The sequence below is a fragment of the Falco rusticolus genome, chromosome 10 (assembly GCF_015220075.1).
Source record: "Falco rusticolus isolate bFalRus1 chromosome 10, bFalRus1.pri, whole genome shotgun sequence".
Classification (NCBI taxonomy): domain Eukaryota; kingdom Metazoa; phylum Chordata; class Aves; order Falconiformes; family Falconidae; genus Falco; species Falco rusticolus.
The window spans coordinates 29470370-29495616 of record NC_051196.1 but is presented as its reverse complement, the minus strand read 5'-3'; the positions used below and the strand labels follow the sequence as shown (position 1 = coordinate 29495616).

The 25247-nt window shown below is 43.0% G+C and overlaps 1 protein-coding gene across 1 annotated transcript in view; it reads right to left on the bottom strand.

Moving 5' to 3' along the window:
- NFATC2 (nuclear factor of activated T cells 2) overlaps positions 1-25247 on the bottom strand; it is a 93160-nt gene that overhangs the window by 9806 nt on the left and 58107 nt on the right. Inside the window, exon 9 of the mRNA XM_037403013.1 lies at positions 24084-24779. Within this exon, the coding sequence (XP_037258910.1) occupies positions 24084-24779 (696 nt within the window). The remainder of the gene's footprint in view (positions 1-24083; positions 24780-25247) is intronic.

Sequence of the window (25247 nt, the reverse complement as noted above, 5' to 3'; positions counted from 1 at the left end):
CAACAGGGACTGGGGAGGAAAGTTGAACCCTGAATTTTTAGCGTGCCCTCAAAACGTGACCAGGCAAACCATGGTCTTAACGTGGTTCTAGCTGCTGCCTGGGAACGTCAGGATGCTTTAGCCCAGCATGCACAACCCCATCTCTCCTTCCCTGCCCACCAGCCCCCAGCTACTTCAGGACAGCTCTGTGGTACACAAATGGGGAAGAAAAAGAATGAAAAAATTAAATCAAATAAGATTTTAAACCCTTTAAGCCAAATAAAAAGGGGCATGACTTTTTAATTGAAAAAAAAAATAAATAAAGGTTAAGAGAAACACACAGCTGGAGAAAAGGCAGAAAAATACCAATTACCTTTCTTTTTGATTGCTTGGATCAAAGATCACAGTCATTCTTTTTCATATAATGTTTTGTATCCAGCTAAGGTGTGTATCTATCAGCTCTGAAAAAGATTTGCAAAACCATTTTTGAGAAAAAAAGGTAACCTTTGACCTATATTGCAAGGCCAAATGTTACAGTTTTCAGCTACTCTTTCATTTTCTGATTTAATTTATTAAAAGGACATTTCAGCATATACAATACATAAGGCAGAACTTAACCGCTGACCTTTCTGTTTGCTCAGATCCAGCACTAGATTTACTTTTCCCCCTCTTTCCTCAACTGATGTTATCTAAAAATAAGTACACAAAAAATAACACTCCTAAATTGATCACAAAACATGCGAAATGCTGATAATTTGATCTGAGACTTCAGAGTCACAGGAGGTCCATGCACCTTGTAAGTCAGGTCAAAGACTAGTCACTGCCTTTTGCAAAATGCAGTTATATTATCATCTTAGTGGCCCAAATAAAACATGACACATTTATGCCAGACTAAAAGTCAGTCCCTTTTAAATAAGAGATCTAACCACAGTGGCCATGTAAATTAGGCTTCGCCTTAATTGTAAAGAACAGGAAAGGTATGTGCAAAGAAAGTGTGAAAGTTACAGTCTTTGCTTCAAACACAAAAGGATGACATTTTTTTCTCATAAAATGGCAATATTTAAAATGCTGTTTCATTTTCTTTCTGTCTTTTTAGATTTCTTTTGAATTCACCGTGAAAGCATTTGGCACTTCTGCAAAACCATATGGAAATTTTAAAAAGTAACTACAATATTAAGAAGGAAAAAGTGCTTCTTAAAAACTAAGTTAGTTTTAAGCACAAGATTCAGAAGTGTCTTTGCTGCTGGACTTCAGGTGACTATATATAGAAAAGAAATATTTTACTTGGCTCCCAGAGATTGTGCAGCCACGTATCATACACTGGAACCTACCACTCAGTACACAGCCTATTTTATATTCTGCATCCTGGAAAATCAGCTTTTGCACATGCAAGCAGAGCAACTAATTGACTAGTAAATACAAACGTAGGTGTATCAGGCAGAAGGAGCCCAAACCCAACAAACTGTGCTGGGGAAAAATACTGTGTGTGTGTGGTAGGGGGTTGTTTTATAAATCAACAGCAATGAAAGGCTTTTTTTCTGGAAAATGGGGATGTATAACTACTAAGAGGTTCTTAGCTGTAAAGCCTTACTTTAATTACATACCCAAAAAAGATTTTACTCCTCCTTATTGAAATAATGCAAATAGATGCACCCTGCAACTTTTCTTCCTTGTCCTGCTTGTAATCTACGTAGCCTGGGTAAACTATAAACCTCTTCAACACCATGCAGCCCAACAGCAACCAGGTCATCTCCATTAGTTAAGCAAACTCTTGGAAGAAGTCACTGATCTCCAACTAGGTGACAATTCAAGTCCCATGATGCATTTTTGCTATAGTAGTTTCAATAGACCCAAAACCCATCGGCATCTTTCCATGAATTTAACATCATAATATAGATATCTGATGGAAAACAGAATTTAAATAAGATGCATATTCTTGGCTAAAGTGTGTCCCAATTGAAATCAGTATCTAAACTTGTGATTCACAGAATCTGGATTTCATTCAAGACATTTAAATATCCTTCCCTTATATTTCAATATAGCTCCAGAGTGAGGTGCAAAAATAAAACAATCAGTATCTGTGGTACTATCCTACCCAAAATCTTTAACAGGAAGCTGGGTGTGCCTGTAAGAAAAGAGCAGAAAATAAAGATAGCATTTCTGCTAAAAAAAAAAAAAAATCCATGTCCTCAAAGCACTATACATCAAAACTATCAAGAAGGGAATACTCAAAACACAAATCGCCTGTGACACTACCCCAGAAACGTTAAGGATTTTCTAAGTACTTTCATTATTGTCAGTGTGCTTGCAGAAAAGATCAACAGCCTACCACTACAAAACAACTGCGTTTTTTTGCAGGAAAAAGCATGACCTAGTAGTTAGAGAAGACGACTGGATAGTGGGATTCCAGAGGCTGGGCCTCTGCTATAACATCATCTTGCCATATGGCCCTGGCCAAGTCCAATTATCCCTGCAGGACCAGATTTATTACAGGTTTGCTTTGGTCTGAAAAATGCAGAAAGACTGCGAAGGTCACATCCAGGGAACCTCAACAATGCATGCCACGCTAAAAGAAAAAACCCTGAAACGATGATGGCCTGCAAAGAATGAGCCTATACTAAGAGTGTGGATGTAGTAGAGAGCAGTCATTTTCAAAAGTCCTTATAGGGATGTTTTAAAGTCCTTTAGGTAGTTTAGATCTCAAACTACCAAAGGCATGAGGTGCTGAGCTCACTTAGGAACTCAAAATCCTAGTAGGCAACAATTTAAGTTACCAAGCTAAAACCTTTAAACCTATATATGTCAGACAATGTTGGAGTGCCCAGTACCTCTAAAAATTATGTCCTAAGTATTTCTATTAGAAAATTGAGCCAACATAGGTAACAGAGACCACTCTGAAGACAGTGACCTGTTCTGACTTTGCTGAACATCTAAAGTCAGGAGACTAAGGAGCATCCATCAGCCCTGGGGATGCTTTGTCCTGGGAGACTCTGCGGTACCACTTGTGACAAGCTGCACAGATGCTCTTTCCACTGAGTGTGTGGGAAGTCTGGGACTGGTGTCCCCAGCCAGTTGGTAGCTTGAGTATTTTCTTTTAGACAAAGAAGCCTTTGCTTTTGTTTATTCATGCATTATCCTCAGACAGAAATTGTTACTGCAGTTCCTTCCAGCCAAGCTCTCCTCAGTGATACAAGTGACCACTTACAGAAGAAAGAAAACAAAGCATTTTGCAGCAGTGGAGATAATGCGAAACCTGTGCTGCTCTCCCAGTACTACCTGCCATGCACAGAGCTGTTGAGTGCCTGTCCTATTTTGCCACGCTTCACTTCAGCTTGTTACACAAATGGTTACAATCTTGTAAATCAGTAATAAGTTGCACCTGAACCTGTAAGTGATTAGTAAAAAATCCTTACACTTCCATGGCCAGAGGACTTTCACATAGTTAATCAGTTAAGAAAAGAAATGGGTGTTAACTGGTTGTTTAATTCCCTGGAAGACCAGTTTATTGAGACCAGTAGCAAAACGACTGAAATCCAAAGTGCAAACAATATATGGGAGAACTATATTGCTTACAAACGACATACTCCTGTAGAAACAGGCACCAAATGTTGCCCTAAAGTGAGCTGAATGGAAGAATTCTAAGGCTGAGCAGGTGCTGTCTGTGGTGCTTTCAGTTATTTAATCCATTTGATCCCTATTTGAAACTAGTGGGAATCAATGAGTTAAGTTTTCTAGGTACCTTCTCCATGAGGCAGGAAAGGGGATTATGTGATATTTGCAGGACACACATGCGCACATGCATGAGCTTTCTCATCCTGGCCTGTTGACTGGAACAGCAAGAGAAAGAGCAATTTTTGCTCCAGAGTGTGATTTCCTGTTTGGTTGATGGATCTAAGCATTTGGTTGTTAACGTTTTATCAGAAGATTCTCAGGTAGGTGCAAACCCTGCCTATGCATCCACTGGAGGAAGAATCCGCACCAGCTGGCAATCTGGAAAGTGCACCTTTAGGCATAATTTCGTGCCCTTTCCCTCCTGCCCTGTTAGGCTTCAGCATATCACTGTGGGAAGCCCCTGGAACTCATCTGCAGGCTCAGTCCCCCTGCTGTAAACAATCCTTAATTTAGAGGAGTTGCATCTTAGTCACTGCATGAGTACAACGGGAAGAGACACCCCATCAAACTGGGGCGTTTCTTTAAATCTCATTCTCAGAACCTTTTTCCTGCCCGGTCCACAGCGCTGCACATACTGAACCAGAACCCCAGGGGTGGCAGCCAGGGGGGCACCCAGTGCCAGGCACTTCCAATCTCATTCATGGGTTACCTGACAAAGGACTGGCTCTGAATATTAACACTGACACTGTCGGGAACTATATGAATATGAAGCAAAAACTCTTGTTATTATCAAATTTGCTAAGATGATGATAAATACACTTTATTTATTAGATAAACCCTTTAAGTCTGTTTAATTGCTACACATAAGACATAAAGGGACTGCAACAAGATGTGAGAGCTTTGTGCAGTTCTACAAGTCTTAGCAGCAAGTTTGGGAAGGATACCTTGAAAGTGGAAAACTAGATCAGCCTGGGTGTGATGAGGAACTCCAGGCCACCGTGGATTTGGTTTGTAGTAGCTTTCCATAACAAAGTCTTTTTTTAACTGACTGACTTTCTGCTCACATATATTTAGATATGACTTTCATTCTGCAGTACTTTGATGCCAGATAGTTTTGGCTGAAATTGTAAGGGAAGGGACACGTGTTTGAGTCATGAAGTTGGCTCTCTCTAGTTGATAGTTAGCAAGTTACTGAGAAAAGATGAAGTTTGTATTTAGTTTCAGTTAACATGCAATGAGACCGAGAAAAATATTCCGAGTAGAATATGCACATAATAAATAAATATACAAAAACTTATACCAGAAGGGTATGGAGTACATTCTCTTCAACCACATTAGTTGGCTAAACCAATACAGAACTATTAGGCTGATAAACTGAAGCTTAAGAAACACAAGAAGAGTCTTCATTTTGTCACTTCTCACTCTTAATCTGACACTGCAGCAGCTGCTGCTCCTGCAAAGCACAAGGGTGAACTGTGCTCGCATCTATTTTTGTGTGTGTGGTTTGGACCTTACGAATTGCTGCATAACTGCTGAGATAAGCAGTGCCATTTGGTATTAAGACATACTTCTTCTAGATTCAAAACAGCAAAACCAAAGGAGGCTGGTGATGACTCTTTCTTACAGTAGCTTGCACCTCATGGTTTGAAAGCTAATGAAATTGGTAATAGATACCACAATGCCTCTGAAATAGTAACTGCCAGCAGGAAAAGCACACAAGCGATAGCACTATTTATTCACATGTCACTTTGCAGTTTCATCATTCTCCTAGACTTAACCTATTTACTAAGAGGCGTTATGAGTCATTCAGCACAGTGTTTCAAAAACAGAGAGAGAAAAGAGAATGGATGGGAGAAAGCTATTTTTTACAGGAAATAATTGGGGGGTAGGAACCAAAGAACAGTTACAGCATGTTCAGGATTAGCTGAAAGTAACAAGAATAGGCAATGGTGCTGCTTTTTTTTTGTTTCTGTCACAAAGGAACTACCAGAACAAATATTTAATTGAGGGGAAACAAACCATTTAACAAATACTTAATTAAGGGGAAACAAACCATATTACCCTTCCCTTTAGGCAGTTTTGCAGGGGATGAACAGTCAATAATGTAATCTATTTTCCTCCCCTGAGCACTAGCACTTATGTCTATTAATCCACAAAACTATTTACTGGCTCTAATTCTCTGGCATCTTATCTTCTGCTGTGTCTTAACTTCGTAAGCGTCCCCGCTGAAGGGCTTGTGGATTCTTGCAGAACCCAGGCCTCTCCGGCAAACCAGGTTTCCCTCCAAACGTGTCTGAACTGAATTTTGAGCCTGGTTCTCAGGAGAAAAGAGCCAGCAGAAAATCACTGTCCCAGGGTAACAGGGAAGATGCACAAGTGGCCTACGAAGAATTCTGCCAGACAAACCAAGCTCTCCTCTGCAACAGGCATGCAAATAACCTTCTGCTTGCAATTACTCTGCTTTCACAAACAACTTCAGAACAGTGGGCGCAAAGAAGGCATATGTTTCTTATGTGCTTCATTTTACAGAGGGCTACAGCCAGTAGGCACACTGTTCATAGCAAAAAACCACTGAGCAGGGGAACACATGAAATCACTTTCGTGCGGTGATTATTTTTCTATCATGACTCCGCATCCTTCCGCAAATGAATGTTTGGGGCCAGATTCTTCCCTGCGTTGAGTTAGGCACTGAATGGCGAGGGCTGTTTTAGGAGCCCTTGTATCAGAAACGGCCTCTGCAGGTGACAGAAAGCGACAGGCAGCGCTGGAGTGCTCTGCCCGTCTTGGCAATGGGAGTCCAGGACAGCTGAGCGCCTAAATCTGGGGCTACAGTTCAGGTTAGCTGGAAAGACTCCAGACCATTAAATATTTAAGTGGTTATTGACAGAGTGTTACAATGCACATGTAACAATGTCGAGGAGGTGCCACATACAAGATACTGCGCGTCTGCCCACATCCATCTGTTTACTTTTATTTTGTACTTTGACTCATTAAGTCCTTTGAGGCAGAAACTGCTTTTTTTCCTTTGGAGTCAAGACAGCATCTGCCACAACGGAGTTCTCATCCTTGCAGGGGTTTCTAACATAAAATAATGTAATAATAAAAATACTACATAATACTACAGAGTATATGTATAAATTGGAGACCATAATGAACTGAGAGAGCGAGCTAATTACCAGAGACACCTATAACTAGAAAAAGGAGTGCAAAAGACCATGGGGAGCAGATATTGTAACTGACTGCATCTCACTTCAAGATGGTCAGGAATGTCTGACAGTAAATAGTTTAAGAGAATAAGAAAAAGGTATATGCATCATCCAAAGACTTCAAACTTTCAATCTGAGTCAATGGCACAAACGAGAAAACTTTTGTTCTCAGTATGAAAAGAGAAAAGAAATGGGGGGTGGGGGGGGGATATAAATTACCAGAAATAGAACTGAGCTCTTCAATGTCCAATAGCTGCTGAGGTGACTATCTTGAGCTGAAGTGCAGCCGGTGCTATTGAGGTTGGGCAATTCCCAACCTCACCACAACAGCAATAACCTACATTTGTTCAGAAATTAGTCCTCAATTATTTCCAGACTTCCCATCCCAGTTCCAGATCAAGATGTAGGAACAACCACCCAAAGAGACTGCCCCAGGGAATCCTTCCCTGGATTTAATGATGAGCCATCCCAAATTTTTTCAACTGTGAGGTCTGAGAGCTGTGTGTATCCCCACGCAACCCAGGCAGGAGGCAAAATACTATGCTCCTTGGAGTGTCTCAGAGGCATGCTACAAAATGCTGCAAGTACCTAGCAAGACCCTCCTAATCACTCCCAAGTTCTCATCAGCTGTATGACAACATTCTTCTTTAAACACGGGTTTGCACAGCCAGCTCACGAGCTCTGCAATTGTAGCTCATATTGAACCTATTAGTTTGCATTTAACCATCCATCGCTACACTTCCTGGGTGAATTCCAACCAAACAACGAAGGCTTTGGAACCACATCATGATAAAACAGCCTCTTGCCTAAAATAAAGATAAAACTTGCTTACGTTTGATATGATCTCATCTGACTACAGAACACACTCGGAAGCAATTGGCAGGCCGTCCCCTCGGCTAGGAACGCGGATTGAATGGGAACACTGTTTGTCCTGCAGTTGGGGAACTAGCCACAGACAGCTGGAAGACACAGCAGTAGCAAAGTTGAAGGCCAAGATCACCATAACTCTTTCTGAACAGTCTTGGAAGGAGAGCGACTGCCAACACGAATGAAATGCCCCAGCTAACACACACAGCATAATGAAACTGTATGAAGCCACCAGATATCTTCCAAAAGGCCAGATTTTTAAAGGTATTTTGGTAGCTAACTCTCAACTAAATCGCTGTGGATTAAGCATCTAGCCACTTTTTTAAAAAGTCAAGTACACAAAGAGACAAGCACGCATCACCTCTCAGAATCTGGCTTAGACCTTTGCCCTGATAGACAGGATGGAACAGGTGTTGGGGAACACCAACAGAGGATGTCCTGCAACAGGAACTGAGGTGTGTCCTTTAGGATGCCAAGAAAAGAATGGGAAGTTTTTGTATTACTAAGGGCTGACTGGGGAGGCAATTCTGATGCCTTGCATGCTCCTTGCAGCAGCAGCATGAGGAAGGCTCACAGTGTGTCTTTGCAGCACCATGATGTGACTTTTCACCATCATCACCATCATGGAGCGACACTGCACAGTGCTACTGTAATCTCTTCTCTAGGACATGGGAACAGCTCTGATGGCTGACTACCACCAGCTCCTGTGCTTTGCCACAGGCTCAACATGGAGAGGAAGGACGGTAGAGCAGCCATGGTGGGGAGACAGCAACAGGACAGCTGCCCATCGTAACCTGCACTGTCCTGTAGCTTGTGAGGATTGGAGACCTGGCTGTGGGCTGCAGCATGTGCTGCAGAGCCTGTCCCAGCCAGCTCCAGCTCTCACAGCGTTACTCAGCACTGCAGGACGGCCTGGCAGTGAGTGCAGGTGCAACACTTCGAACCACGCTGGAATTACCTGCTGGCCATGGCATCACTGAGCCCAGCAACAGTGAAAAAGGCAAGTTCCTGGTAAAGGGAAGGGAGTATTCTAGGTACTACAAAAGAGCCACATCAAGCAACCTAAAAACAAGCTCCCCCATTTTGAGCTGACAGCAACCAATGACCTTGGGAGATCCCTGTCAAGCAGAGATCAGTTACGTCTCACAGCCAAAGCCACAGCCAACAGCCCTGCCGAGCCTGTCGGCATGAAGGGTGGGGTGGGAGCAAGCTCTGCCCTGGCTGAGCCACAGGTCACACAACGGGGCTTTCCTCTCGGGGGGTCCCCTTGACATGACTGTAATCAACACCAAAAATAACAGCTCAGTTTATATTTGGGCTGGAAATCACCACTGTTAATAGCAACAGTCAGCAGAGTCTCCAGAGAAGGTTTGGTCACTGCTGACCCTGGCTGAAATCTGAAGGATGATCAGGACTGCTGCAGCCTTTTGGCTGCAGAGACAAAGGCATTTTTTATGGTTCATGAGGGTGACCATCTCCAGCTGGCACTCTCCCCCTTCTCATCACCTGTGCTAGGTGCCCCAGAAACATCCCCCCCGGCTGCATTTCTCCTTCACCCACTTGTCTGAGGCGCTCAGCCTGGCCCTGCCGCTGCGTAGGGGCAGCATTGGAAGGAGGCTAGAGAGCAACATGAGAGCGGCTGCTTTGGTTTGGCCTTCTGGTTTTTTTTTTCCTGATTCAGAAATGTCATCTGCATCCAGCTGTTAGTATTTTGGAAATCTGCTGGGTTTTGTTTTCCTCATGTGGTTTAGTGTGGCTGATGCTCCAGCTGCAAAACCCTTGGCAGCCAGTGAGCCTGCTTAAAGCAACTATACATGAAAGCCCGTGTCCCGGCCAGCACCTCCTCTCCTGGGAGCACCCTGGGGCTCCCCTTGGGCAGCCTCCTCGTCACTCTAATGGGAACAGGGCTTAACTCCATCGCAGCCACACCAGATGAGAATGTGGTGATCAGGAACTGCACAAATAAGTACCTACATCAAATGATGTGGCAGAGAAAATATTTCAGCTGCAGCCAACAGCATCCTGACCCCAACTTCTGAAAGTATGGCAATGCTTACACTGTGAACTGCAGCATAATAAATACACCGTAAATCAATAAACTTCCAAAACACTTTGGCATTGCTATCCACTTTTAGTTTTTTTGCTTTTTTGCAGAGTTTGTTTTTTAAAATCCCATACTGCCATGAGTATAATCTATGTTATCTATAAAAAGACTGTGATTCAGCAACAAGGCAGGTTATACATGAATGAGGGTAATGCCTTTACCCCTGCCATTTCAGCCGGTTGCTCTCTCTCGAGGTCACAATAATCCCCTCTTCTTTCCCCTATCCCAGAGCAGACACTCCTGCTAGAGGTGGAGAACAGCTGGATCCAGAGTGCCTTGAAACGGCAGAGGAGACTACAGCATGTTATGAGGAGGTAGGGCTTGCTGAGACTTGTTTCCAAGGAAAAGCTTTTAATGGGGTGTGGGTTATACATGTGAAAACACGATGATCAAGTAAAGTTAATGGACAGGGCTTTATTATTTTAACAATCCTTCCATTTGTCAGCTGAATCCCAAGTCCCCCATTTTTATCCACACAACTAATTCCATGCTCAGTTACTCAGTGACACGGACAAACTCATCCATTACTGAATAGTCAGGTAAATACAAACCACCACTAAATGTAGCCTGATCACGTAATTGGCCTTTACATGTCTTTCCCATCCCAAACAATGATGGAAACAATGTTGGGTGAATTAATAACCCCTGATGATTATATTTACCAAATAAGCTATAAAAGAAAGTATATGCAATACAAAAGTATATGCAATACAAAATGCAGCAGAGGTGTTCAGTGCCATGCTGAGGGGTGCTTCCTTGGCAGGGGCAGGATGCAGGAGGCAGTGATGCAGTGCAGGGCCATACTCCTGCAACATAGCCTCTACGTGCCCAAAGCCCTGGGAAAAGGGGTAGATAAAATCTTCTTTAGAGAAACCCTAACTCCTGCAGATGATAAGCACATTGTAGCTGAAGTTAAACAAAGCAGAAAAAATATACAGTGTGGGCTGCTTGTAAGGTCACTAAACCAGTGGAGAAGGGATCACTTTAATTTCCCTTTTACCTGGAAAGAAAAATAAACTGAAAAAAACCCAAAATAACTCTGCCACCTCTTTTAAGGGTTGGAAAAAACCCGTCTGAGAAGGGAGATAGTTGAAAATGCTTCATTGAACACACGCCGTTTTCCATCCCCCATAAGCAGGCCTTAGTGTGTCTTTTACCGCAGCTGGCCTGGATGCAGGCACTTCACAGTGCGGGAGAGACGGGGCGAGGAGCAAGAGGACGTGAAGTTTGCTGTGCTGTCCAGAAGATGAAAACACTAGTGCTGTTTATAGAGGGAAACCCAATTCGTCAGCCCAAATGAATTCCTGTGCTAATCCATGCAGGCTTCATGTTTTCCACCAGCCCCAGCCACTGTAAAGACTATCTTTAGGAGGCACTGTGTGTTTGGAAAGGAGCAGCTGGAAAGAGGGGACGTTTATGCCAGCTTGGAAGGCTTTTTGGTATGGAAAAAGAGGAATGCTCTCTTGGGTCTCCCCACAAAATTAAAGCATCTTCATCCAGAGAAAACCAATGCCAAGCACAACAAACAAAAGCGGCTTTCCCCAACTCTCCTGGGCAGCCTCTCTCCAGGGTTCACAATGGTTTCCATAGAACTTGTTTTGCTATCATAACAAATTCGATCTATCCAGGCGTGATGGTGTGCACTGTTTTCTAAAGACAAGAAAATTAATTTCCTCACTTATTTGTCTGCCAAAGCATTTTTGTCTAGGTGCCACAGACAGGGACTCCCCAGATAACTAGTGCATCTGCCTGTCAGTTGAATGCAGCGTACATCTTGAAAAGAAAAAGCCTCAATAGGTTTTGGTCCATGCGGCACAACGCAGGTTACCTTTGCTGCAGAGGCTGCGGGAGAGGCTGCCTTGGCTAATCACTCTTGTTCCTCAGGCTCTGATCCTCCCAAGCTGAGCTAGCCTCAGCACAGCGTGCCTGCGTGTGGCAACACCAGCTTCCTGTAATAAACCAGCCATTGACTGTGTGCATCTCTTGTTGCATACATGGGAGGAAATGAATGTCTTGTTATATTGACCACAATCTACCGAAATGCTAGTAAATGTTACAGCCTAACTGTGATTAAGGACTAGATTATTTGCATGTCCAGGACATGCTCCCCGAGAGCAAGAGCTGCACTGGAATGTCACACGCAGGAGGAGGTTTCTTCCAGCCTTTCCACAGAGACACTCACACTCAGCAATGGTTTCTGAAAAGCAGAGATGCTTTTCTGCATGACAGGAGAAGTTGGAGGGGCATTTAATGCTATATCTAAACAAAGACCATTATCAGAGCAGCCTGAATGTTTGGAAAGGCTTAATCTTGATCTAGAACTTCCACTATTTTTGAAGATGCAAAGAGCTATGAAATGTAATCAAATAGAAAACAAAGGTCCAACAATATTAATTTCTAAAACAGACCTAATAATAGGTTTGTGTGCTTTTTAAAATAATTGCCTATAAAATATATACTGAAGATTATTTGTATTAAAATCAATGGCTTTTTTTAAAAAAGGGAACATATCTGAAAACACAGTATAAGTTATTTGAAGACATACAAGTTGCAGGATAAGTTCAGGAGAAGAACTCTCACGTGACCCAGCATACCTAGCTGAAAATCCACCCTAGAGTTTGCTTGCTGAAAATCAGTATCTTGGGATGCTTTCCAAGGAATAAGACTGCACCCCACTCAAAGCAAATAAACATGTGTGAGAGAGAACCCAGACAAGAAAAAAAATGTAATTGTAAGGAAAAAAGACCGATACAACACAATGCAATTAAAAAATACAGCTACTCCATTTTGCTTCCGTTCTGGTTTAAACCAAGCCAGTTTGCTCACTGGACCTGGCCAATGCCTAGAATGGGCAGTGTTTGCAAACTATTTCCAACCTTTGCAAACATTGATTTGCACAAAATTATAGTTGCTTCCTATCAGGTGAGTTGAACTGGGGCACTTCCCCAGGTCCTAAGGACAGACTCCTAGGCTGGTGACCATCTATCTATAGAAATGTCGTGCCTTATTTTTAAGGAGCTTTGGCAGACCTGTGAAGGTAAACCAGTGCCCCTTTCCCTGGGAAGCAGCGGCTGGAGGCGCTGCCTGCAGGCAAGCTGGATGCACCCCACCACACAGAGTGTCTGAGGGCAGGTGGCTTTCAATGTTAGGACCTTCACAGACACTTTCAGAGAACAGCCTTGCTGCCTCCTGATAAGAATCAGAAACCCAAAAGTGGCTGATGAAGACCCAGCACGAGCACCGGGGAGGTATTTGACCATAAAGGGAATGCAACATCTGATGCATCATCCAGCTTCCTCTGGCCTTGTGGCTATGGAGTCTCCTGGAGCTGGGCTCTTACAAAATAACTGACGCTGTGTTGCTCATAATGACAGATACTTAACCCAGGGAGGTTTAACTGTCACAATACTTTCACCATTGACTCCCATACTTCTAAAGTGGCTCCCCCTTCATTTAGTCATTCTCACTCTTTCCAAAGAAACTTAGAAACCACCTAAATAAACCAGCACCCATTGAGACATTGCAAATGTCATAAGAGTCATTCATGTGTCTCACTATTTGTCCTACATTTGACTCTACTCATTCACGGATGATGAAGTCATTCATCATTAAGAAACCAAATGAAACCACACCACAATTTGGGAATCTTTGACTAGACTCTCCTGGCAGAGATGATCAGAGGGAACGATTGCAAACTCACACTCCTCTAATTTACTGCTGCTTTTGCCCTGGCCCAAATTATTCTTTGCATGTTAAAAGTGAGGGTTCAGAGTCCTTGCAAAAAGGCAGAGTAACACGTAAGCACTGAAAAAGGGCTAAACTGTGCTGTCACTTTGCTGTGATGTCATCTGACTGTTTCTGCAGGACCTCAGAGTTTTCTGGTCATGCAGTGCACACCTCTTTGGTGCACAAACAGTTTTGGGACAGACCCGCTGCACCACCAGCATCCCCCCACCACAAGTCACAGCATGCCCAAATGCACACAGCTGGGTGGAAGCAAGGGACAGTCCACTTTGACCTTCGCTTCCACACCTGACAATTATCCATGTGGAAAAATTCTCCTTCAGATGCAAACTTATCACTCACTTCAACATCCACAGGCAGAAGTCAATAATACTTTTCTCAGTACATCTAGCTGAACTACGATTTCACTCTAAAGAAATCATGTTCAGCTGACAGCAGAGTTTAGCCTATGTTTTGGAGTGTAAAGTTTCCAAATTAAAAACCCATAAGAAGACATGTCTTGATTAAAATGGGAACTGTGTGGATTAGGAGAACCTGCAGGAAGATGGAGAGTATTAGACCAGTTTCTCACTGAGTGAATTAGTGTTACCCTGCTGAGTCACATAGGCATCATTCTTGAAGCCCTCTGATCCTCAGTGGTTTTACTCTAGTTAACAGTAGCTGAAGATTTAACTCTTATACCTAACACTGGTTAAATCTAACTCAAGACCAAGTTTTCAAAGTAATTGTTATCAGACCATTAGTCATGCAACTATATAGAGATGAGAGATTTAATTGCCAGACACTAGCATTTCTAGTAGATGCACACCTAAACTGGAGGATATGAGTATTTTCAAAGCTGGGAGTACTTGGATTTAGGGGTTTTGTGCAGACCACTTTTAGAGAGAGGATCCATCTGTGAAATTCACAGCTGGATGTATGCCCACAGCTGGATGTATGCCCAGATTTCTGTGCTTGCAAAACTGAAGCATGGGGGGGGGGATACTTGGACCGATGATTCAGACACAACTGCATTGTTTATACATTTTAGGTTGGCTCTTACCTTCCTCTGTTTTTTTCTTGGTAAACACAGAAGTTATATTACAGAATGAAAAGGAGTGTGAAGGCCAGCAGCTGGTTGAAAATTCAAATTAAGAGCTAATAAGCTGGGAAAGGAGTTTTATGGTCTTCAAGTATTTTCTCTTCTTCCCTCATCTCTGACTCTCCTGCTGGCACGACTACAGATGTGCTGCTTATTTTTCAAACCAGAGAAGTAGGAATGACTGATCAGGTCATCTAGTACCTCTTGTAGCTAATGCAAGATTGTCTTCTTGTCCATTGGTCCAGTCTGCTTTTAAAATTCCTCTAAAAACATACTGCATCCAAATTAGAGCACAGAAGTCTCTTGGAAGTGGTGAGTAAGCAGCACTATAAAATGATCAGGGAATATCAGGCCATACCATCTTCTGCTGGGCAGAAAAGCAGCTCCCACTACTTAGAGTTCTCGTAAGAAAACTAACTTTGATGGGAAGTTCAGATGATTCAGCCTTATTTTTTTTTATTTAAAATTGGCCAGTGATCTACAAATTATAATAATTATATTTTTGTAAGAAATGCCATATGAAAAGCAGGTGGAAGAAAAATGGATTTTAAATTCATCACCTATAGGTCTTCATTCTTGTGAGAGAAAAAATCTATACAGACAAAAGTCCCCCATCAACTAACTATCCATGCTGCCTGGCAGGATGTGACCTTAACTGGTAAAGTTCTGCTTATGTGAATAATGCTGAGAATCCAGCTATTTTTCTGTAGTAGAAGTCTTTATAAATGGCTTTCAGTTTGCACCATAAAGAGACTATATATCTTTAAGATGGTTATTCTTGCCAGGCATTTTATTTCACAATAGTTAAAGAAATGTGCAGATGTTGTCCAAACTTTTCAAAGCAGCAGGGCTCTTCGCAGCTGCTTGCAAGATTTCAGAAGTGCAGTTCAAAAATAGCTCAAGCTGCCTTTTCGCTAGCCATCACAGGAGCAGATGAATGCTCCCATGTATTATATTGAGCTTTAAAGGGAGAAAAGACCCCTACCCTTTTCTCACCTTTGCACATTCTTAACATTAACACGGTTCATAACAAATGAAACTGTGAAGAGCACCAATGCCAAAGCCAGGCATTCAGCGTTCATGAGTCAGGCCTCTAATAATCATGAGATTGGTTTTTAAATCATGCAACTAACCCCCGCCCCCAAAGTTGCATCATTTTTGTCTGCCTGGATTTTGAAAGACCAAAACACCAAGGTTCATATTTTTAATGTTTTCGTTTTTCTTTGATCGGACTCAAAAATATCACTAAGAAAAAAATAACTCTGGTATTTTGCTGCAGTCACCTGCACAGGGACTTTTACATCGCTATAAATATTCCAAGACTCACAATGAAATTGCAAAGAATTGCCAAAAGCTTTGAGCTGCCATGGGGATGGGGTTATACTTCTTCAATTACACTGTGCTAATTTTAAAGCAGAGATAACAGGAGGACAAATACATACGTAGCTGCAGGTTCCCTATATAGTTTTAAGGGAGGGTACAACTACTCTCATCAAAGCATCTTTCTAATGAATGAATCCAGCCCATTGCATCACCTCTGCTGGAAGCTGCTAACGCTAGGATTCATTTTGAGGTGGTCAACATAACAAAGCAAGCAGGCTGAGCTCATGCAATTATTGCCCATGTGAAAATCCCTTACATTACATCAACTGTAGCTACCCCTACAAGTTTAGCCAGCTTAGCAGCACTGGCATTGCTGGTGGAAACCCTTCTTCCAGTGCAGTGTCATCCCAGTACAAAAGGTTTTCAGTTAAACAGCTGGTGGTGGTTCCCTGACTTGGCATAAGCTGTGCTGATTCCAGTGTTTTTACACCAACAGAGCTGTGTCTATACAAGGGCTTTTACCATAATAGGTGTGTTAGCAAAATAAAACAAAAAAATCAACCACCTTAACCAGCACAATTATGTGGTAAGCTGCCTAAGTGTAAAACAAGCCTTGTTAAAGGTTTCCAGAGAAGGCTTCTCTGGTTCAATGCAAAATGGGGAATCTGGCTCCAGGAGTTAACCCCCTTTTCTGCTTTGCACAGTTTTGTTATAAGCCATTTCCAACCCACACATTTCTTGCCCCTCATTCCAAGGCCCCACTTTTTAAAAATGTCAAAACAATTATTTTGACTGAACTGAAAGAATTTCTGTGCAAAACACCCAGCATCACCCCTAGTTGGCAGGAAGACCACCTTCAGCTTCCTTACATCCTGGGCTTGCTCTTGTGACAGCTTTGCTCCGTCTCCAGACTTTGCCCTAAGAAGCCAGAGTGTTTCTAATAGACACACCTGTTGTCAGTGACAGGTGGAGTATTACTAGCCAACAATCGATCATTCACTTCTAGAAAGCAAGTAGTATTCATTGATACGTACAGTATGAAAGGAGTGAGTCCAGTGGAAAGCCAGAAAAAGGAAACAGTAGCTCTGACAATCCCTCCCTCTAGTGCAACATGTTAGAGAACATGCAGCTGGGGGGACCTGGCAGCCTGGGATTCCCTAGGCAAGTTACAGTTTTACCAGTGACTTTTTGCATCAGGTGGTGCACCTCACTTAAAAGCTCTGTGCCCTTCTCCACCCATCTGTAAGAGTTGGGGAAAAGCTTGTCTGCTTCTTTCTGCAGTGCAATTATTTTAATTCATTATAGTTTTTCTGCACTGGATGAATAGTGTCACTGGACTAAAAAATGTTATTTTTGTTATCCCTTTAAACTGAAAGTTGGTTGAAGGAATAAAAGTAAATGCATGGTCTATTTTGGCAGATGTCTTCCAACAGATGGGTGTCTATGGTCGTCTTTATAAGAGCTGTCTGCTGTCTGTGATTCAGACCATCTAAGGAATGCCATGAGCGTGGAGTAAATGGACAGCAAGTCTGGGAAAGGACTTTATTGTGGTTTAGAAGCTTTCAATTCCCAACTGCATGAACAAGTTCTTTTTTTCAAGTAACTCTTTGCCAGCATTTCAAAACTATCTGAAAATTGCTTGATGCCTTCTGAAAACGGAGCGCCTTCTGCTGATAACAGTCCGCTGGTTTAGCCTTCAAACGGTGGCATGCCTTCCACCAGCAAATAGCTAGAATTGGAGTTTATTTCGTGGTGCATCAGTCCGCTGTGGGACCCTGCCCATTGAGCCACCAAGAGATGGTTCACGTACCCATCCTGCAGTGTCAGTTCTTGGCGGCCGTGCCCATGGTCTCCTAATGGAGTCTGCATGTTCTTTTGAACAGGAAATGCTTTGTAACACAACTTGCCTGTGGGCACTTACTGCACCAATTAAAGATTCCTGAGCTCGAGAACAAAGAGGTGCCAGTGGATCTATGGTTTTAATCACTTGATTCATTTTCTTCCTTCCTCCACTGCTGATTTTGGATGTATGAGTTTTTCTTTTTCTTTGTTTTGTTTTGCATGTATTTAGGCAGCAGAACACTCAGAAAGACTGCTGGGGAAAGAGCAGTCTTGAAAAGGGGCTGAATTTGTCTGAATTTTTGAATGGCAAGTTGTCTCTAGAGGTGAAGAAAAGATGCCAGCCTGCCATAACAATACAAATACTTAGTTCTTATTCAGGTTTGCAGCATTTTTTTCTGAGAATCCATGTGAGTTTTAGTACCATGAATGAATTAAATGCTTAACTGTTCTAGAGGGAAGGATAGCAAGATACTGTCTAACAAGGGTGAACTGAGGTACAGGGAAGTTAAATAGTTGGCTGAAAGACCAAGCTCAGACACAACCCAGGAGACTTTCCTCCTGATATACCAATCTAATTCCTGCCAACAGACTACAGGGTTTTGGGAGCAGAACCACCTTTCTGTTCTCTTTTCATATTGCCTCTAGAAAAGCAAGACTCTGCCCTACAGCTGGGGCACTTATATCCTAATGCAACACAAACCCACAACAGCAGTGATCCAAAAATAAAGCATGTAGTGTACCCACGGAGCACTGTAAGGTCTCAACAGAGAACAGAAAATTTGGAATAATATGAGTCAGGGCTTCAAGAATTAGTCTGATGAATACATAGATTTGCTAGTGTTTGAGTGCAATGTTTTGGAGAACATACATGCTTCACTCTTAGTCAAACTCTGCCTGAGCAGAAATGACCACACCTTCTATGAAAAGTAGTTCTAATTAAAAACAGAGCATGGGTTTTTTTGATGCAAATTGTTGCTCTAACTGAACCACAGCCCATTTGCAACATTCAAATTCACTCCTGTCTAAAATGCCAGGAAGCAGGAATATTTCCCCTCTGCCCTGTATTGCTATTTTACTGTGTGCATGGACACATGATGAAAATAATTACAAACCAAGCTAAAACCTGCTCCTAAAGCCACCATCTTCTGTGCTCTCTGGGGATGAAATCAATACAATGTTAAGAGTGAAAGGCAGCTTCTCTACAGCCAGGCAGGCAGCTAGCTGGACCCCTGGCCCCTGGTAGTGCAGCTGCACTGCTCTAATGCATGGAGGGCTTAAAACTGCCTTCACCGTGCAGCTGAGGTTCCCCCAGCACAGGGAAATCCCCAGCTGGCAGCAAGCTGACAGGGCTGGCTTTGGGCCACCCCTTCCTCCCTACACCGTGCAGGGGCTGGGGAGGGTGAGCAAGATGCTCACAACGTGTCAGCACCCGAGCCAAAACCTTAAGGACCATGCTGGCTGCAAGGGGGGCCTCTGCGTCCCGCCTTTCCTCCTGGCTGTACTGACCCTCTCCTTTCATCCACACACGCACGTTGCTCTCCCCGAGGAGCACGCAGGACCAGCATGGATGCAGAGTGGGCTGCACACTGCGGTGAGAGACCAAAGCTGGCAGGAAAGAGCACAGTCCCTGACTGCTGCTTACTCAGGGCTGACACAGTAGCTTTGCTTCTCGGGTCCCCAGGAGACCCAGGGTTTCCTGGAGGTACACCATGCTCGGGCTTGTGCCTAACAGCTACCGGCCTAAGGAGAAAAATGCTGGTCAGAAAAGAAAGTTTCTTTTTGAACACAGAAGAAAGAAGGGATTTGAATTTCATTTCATGCCACTGTGAGGACAGACTGCGGATTTTCTTGTTATTGAATGAAAAACACAGAAAGAAAATCTAGGGATCTAACACACTACTAAGGGTCTCGGCTGACACCCATGGTTAGGGCAATGGTTCTTGTGGTGGGGAATAAAACTGCACAAATTAACCCACTGTTTGTAGCAAAGGTGATTGAAAGTGCTGGGTGATTTACAAGCAGCCCATTGCACACCCTGCAGATCCATCTTCTAAAGAAGTATCTGCCGTGTCTGAAATTTTCTGTGAAATACATGAGTTCACTATAAAACATCTCTGCTGATCGGCAGTCTGATAAACCACTACACAAGCATCTGCCTTGCTTTTCTCCTCCCCATCAAAGATTACTGGTGCACCAAAAATAATTTAGAGTTGCTGTATCAAGCAGACAGTTCTGACTGTCAGATGTGGTTAGAGAGTTACTATTTGAATAATGACAATCATTTTTGTTTGTGAAGTAAAAAACACACAACATGACCGCTTAACCGAAAAGAAGAACTAAATCTAAGGCAGGCAAGTTGATAACATCCAAGACAACAGTTACATGTCCATTATTTGTCTATGGAAAGAGCCTTGTATCTCTGTGTCCCAGATGGGGAACTGTGGCACACGGTAGCTCAGTGGCTTCCCCAGGCTACACAGGAACCTCTGGCTCTGCAGCACGAGCGTGGGCAGCCCAGGGCATGACCAGTGCCCCCAGCCCTAGGTCACCCTCTCTCTCCATCCTGCCCTACCAAGGGATTTTGGACGGTGCTGCAAAAACTAAGTTTTTAACTGGGTTTGTGCTTTAAAGAGCTAATCTGATTGCTCTGAAGGTCCTGGAAGAACTGAGCTCTGTTTGTCAACATATTTCTCTGGTTGGTTGTGTAACTTTTACTACTGAGGGTGGTTTTGGTTATGAATAATATTAGGACGAGGCACCAGCTGAAACATGCTAAGCATTCTCTCATCCTATGGCTTTCACTTGCATTTGAAGCTTATCACTGCTTGCCAGCATTAGCCTGGTCACCTGATGCATCCTGAAGGATCCCAAACATGGCTTATCTTCACTCCCAAATTACTTCCAACAGTAATGAATCGCTGAGACAGAGATGTGTAACAAAGGTTTCTCTGCCATTTTTTCAAGAATGGTCCCTTCCTCTGGGTATTCATCTTTACACTATTTGATATCAAAAAGGTATAGATATTTTTTTTTTTACAGGGAAATATGGAGGTATATGGAGGAATATATATATATATATAAAGGTATACATATGTGTGGCATTGTCTAACCTGCATCAGTCTCCCTAATGGCTGCATTTCCAAATCCAACTTCTATGACTTGATAGCTAGAGCCTTCCTTCCAGTAACCCTAAATTCTCTAATTCTGTCTGGGAGGGGAAAGTTGAGAAGTTGCAAGGGGGCTGCACAGCCTAGGCTAGGCACCTCTGGCTCTGAGGTAGCATCAGCAAAAGGAGAATAAGGGCAAACGTCTCCTTCCAAGAAAGCACATGGCATGTCTCTGTATCTGCAGTACAGTCAGAAATGAGCCACAGATACGCAAAAGTTACCATTGAGGTAGCCAAGATGGATGGTACCCTTTGTGCAGCTACTGCACAAGGAGGTCCTCACACGTGGCAAAACCAACCCAAGAAGATAGGTAAATACTTGCCATCACCTGCCTTAAGGTCCATGCTGCTTTGGCTACACTGCTGGTGCTATTCAACCTCGAGAGCTTACAGCTTTGTAAGCTACGGTCACACATTTGACTGTAATCCTATGGAGGTGGAACCAGCTCCTGTCTTTACAAGGTAGGAGGTAAGCAGGTTAAGTGTGTTAAGTCACCAGTATTATGTGCCCTGTGGAGCAGTGAAAGCTCTGAGCAAAGAACAAACCATGGCCTCAGGAAGAAGGACAAATCCTTTCTTTTACAGTGGGGAAGATAAGAAAATAATGAAGGGTCCTGCCACCAGTGGCAGCAGGAAGCTGGAAGGGGTACACAGAAAGAGCAATTCTGTTAGCTATGAGATGTTCTCCTCTGGTCCCTTCCAGGAGAGCTCAAAGACTGGGACAGCATACCCACTCTGAGAGGCAACAGCTTCAGGAATGAGGAACCGACAGAGTGGGGCTTGTCCCAGGTCACTCAAGAAGTTCGTGGCAAAGCTCAGAATAGAAGCAAAGTCCAGAACACCAAAGCTGTGCATTAACCACGAAGGCAGAGGACAAGAATTGACAAGAGGAGGTCACAACCATAGAAGGGATGAAAGCTGGACTGTCAGCAGAAATGCAGAGAAAGAAGAACAAAGAAGAAGGAGGAGGAAGATGGGGGAAGGGAAGAAGAGCGAAGGGAAGTGAGAGACACTGAAACAGTGATTGCCTAAGAGTCTGTGTACCAGCAGCAGTGCAGTGCACTCATGCCAAGCCTGGCTGGGGAACCATCATCTCTGTATCTAGCCGTGAAAAATCACAGCAAGACCTAACAGCTCACTTCAGCTCAGAAGAGCCTTCTGGATAAAAGGGATTTGACAGTAAAGCCTCCATAATCCTTTGGGTTTGCTTTCTTTTAATACTATAAAGCACAAAAATAAACTTTCTAGTCAGGAAAAATATGGCTTTTGTTATGTTCTGAGTCACTTTTCCCCAGCAGCAAACAAAGTGGCTTTTCAATTCAAGTCCTGAACATTTCAGAATGAAAATTGTTTGCAAAGTGCTGAAGTAAATCACAACTCTCCAAGTCACACTCCTAGCTAATGTAAACTCACTGAGGTCAGTAAAGAGACTGCATGTGACCAGTCTTGCCTGGCCTGACTTGGGTGGCATAATTGATAATCTCTACTTGAAATCAATTCAAGGTGATCCAGTCAGCCAAGCAGAAGCCTGGAATTTCATTATTAACTTGCTGTTATTCTGCCTAATGGCTCCTCTTAGCACAGAGGTCGAGTGCATCCCCTGTGAGCTGTACCATAGTTAGATGCTACTGGCCTGATTCAAAACCCAGTGAAATTAATTTTGCAGTCCATTTGGGGAATTCATTTAAGTGGACTTTGGCTCAGCTCTGAAGTTTGATAGGTTTTATTTCAAGATTCTTTCTTTTTTAGTTCTTTTACAAGGTTTGTACCCAGTATTTTTAGAAACGTGGAAGAATCTCTCAGCTCCTCATATTTAAAGTACCTTAAAACACAGTGTTCAATTTTGCTATTAGAAATATTATCTTGCTTTGTTATCGTGCCCCACTCCCTGAATGGGCAGTGGATTTTACTTAGTCATTTTCTTGCAGATCCAGCAAATCTCCTAAATCAAATTCACTTCTAAAACCCAATTCAAAATTCCTCTTCAGACAAGGGGACCAGTAAAAACTCTCCAGATTGTACTGTCACCAAATGGCACCAAAGCTGTAGCAACCACATTTCAAACACAGACTAACAGACAAAACCATCCAAACTCTACTCTGCCCACGAAAACAGCAATGAAGACTGCACATGATACAGCCACAGAGCACTCGGTACCCAAGATGAAGAAAGTAAACTTTCACAAGCGCAATTTCACAACTCTAGGTGAGTAACTACAGTAAAAACCCAAACTACTGGGTGCTTACAAAGCACATAACAATGCGCATTCACAAGATCAAACCATGCATGCAATTGCCTAGACTAAGAGGACAGCAGCTGTGAATATATGTGAAAATCACGTCTGTACTTCATGCATAGATCTGCAGCAATATATCCAGCAACCTCACTCTGCTCCCACTAAAATCAATGTCGGGTTTGCTACTGGCCTGTTTGAATGCAGCGTCCAGCTGCACTATTAACTTTGCATTGATTTCCTCTTGCAAAGAACATACTTTAATAAAAGAACCGATCAACCAGATTGCCAATAGCTGCCTACCTAAGAATAAGCAGGATATGTTCAAAGAAAGCTTTACGCTAACTTGTATTCATTTCTAAAGGCTAAATCTGCTGGCTCACAACAAAGAAACATCATTGTTTTACTTATCAATGTCCTACTGTTCATCTAGAACATCTGCAATAGTTTCGCCTGCAGCACTACCCCATTCATTACAGGCCTTGATAGACTGTTCAATGGGTGCTTTTTTTGGTACAAAATGTACAAAAGCATTTTACAAAGTGGACTGTGCCCTGATATGAATAATAAAAAAATAATTTAAAAGTGCATTTTGTTTCAGATTCTCCATTTTCCAAACTAACCTTTGGCAAATGGAAACAAAATGGCAACAGCTTGAAACCTGACAGCTCACGCCATGGCACAAAGCAAGACAGAGGGTTTCTGCAGAACACTATGTTTTTGCTCAGTTGCCAAAGTGCTTCGCCATTTACCAAAAATGCAGTTGATGAAAGACCAAAATGCAGCATGAGCAAACAGCAAATATCCACACCCATCAAAATGAGGCCACGCTGGTTTTGCGCTGAGGAACAGGTGGGATTTATAAGTCCTAAACTTCCCCCCTCCCTCCAACAAACCCGCCCATAGGAGAGAAGAACAGTGCTTACCATCATCCAGATACGCTTGGTCCAGATTTTGTTCCTGTTTTATAGTGACTCCAGCTGGTAACACTTCTTTCTGGTCGCTAACTGGTGGTCCATTTTTTGCTGCTCGCTGGCCGGAGGCTGTCTGCTGCTGAATCACTGTAGGGTATGAACTTGGACTTAACCTTTGTGCTTGACCGACCTGGGGCTGGCTGGATCTTGCAACATTGGATGTAAAATTTTCACAGCACATGATGTGCTGAAATTCTTGGTGACTTCCACACCTCAGTTGCTGATTGGTTGGAGAATAGTGAATCACTGGAGAAGACTGCTGGTTGCCTGGAGAGTGGTGGAGCACTGCAGAAGTTTGGCCTGGAGAACCAGCGTGCACCAGCACTGACCTATGGGCATCTGAAATAGCAACTGGAGTAGCCATCAAATTGGATTGCTGGTAGCCCAGTTGGCTCGGGCTAAGGCTCTTGCTTCTTTGGTATATTACAGCGGCTGGATTCTGCTGATGGTATCGAGAATCAGGAGAAGAAAGGCCTGAGCGCAACTGCTGGCAAGGAGCCATAGTGGCCACAAGACAGGAAGGGGATTCGGTGACCATTGTATGCTGTGAATAGTAAGGCTGTGTTACTGTTCCCAGACCACTGTGTACTGTATTGCAGATTAAGGCTGGATCATAGTCATCAATGGGCTCTGTTTTGATTGATGGTACTAGAATAAAGCATGCAAAGGACATTATTCGTAACAAGCTGATAAGAAACAGAGAGGTTTTCCTTGAAGTAATAAGAGATTTAAGCCATTTACAAGATTTGCGTGTGCAAGCTCATATCTCGCAGGCACGGAATTTAATAAATCACATATATGCAATCATGGCAGTCTCTCTTGAATGCGCTCTGTACTAAGAGGCTCTTGAAAATCTTTAACGAACTACTTAACCACAGATTTTTCAAAACTGTAAAACTGAATACTTTCACTCATATGTTAATTCATTTAAGGGTCATTCTGGAACATAAGCAAAAGAAGAAGCCATAGACAGGTGCTTCATGTAGTACTTCCATTGCAAAGGAAGACTGAATAAATAGAAATCCTATGACACATACAACTCCTCATTTTTCTGTTAAACACTTAACTAGTGACCAAAGGCAGAGATGAACTGTTCTAAATTTTCTTTTTAGTTCC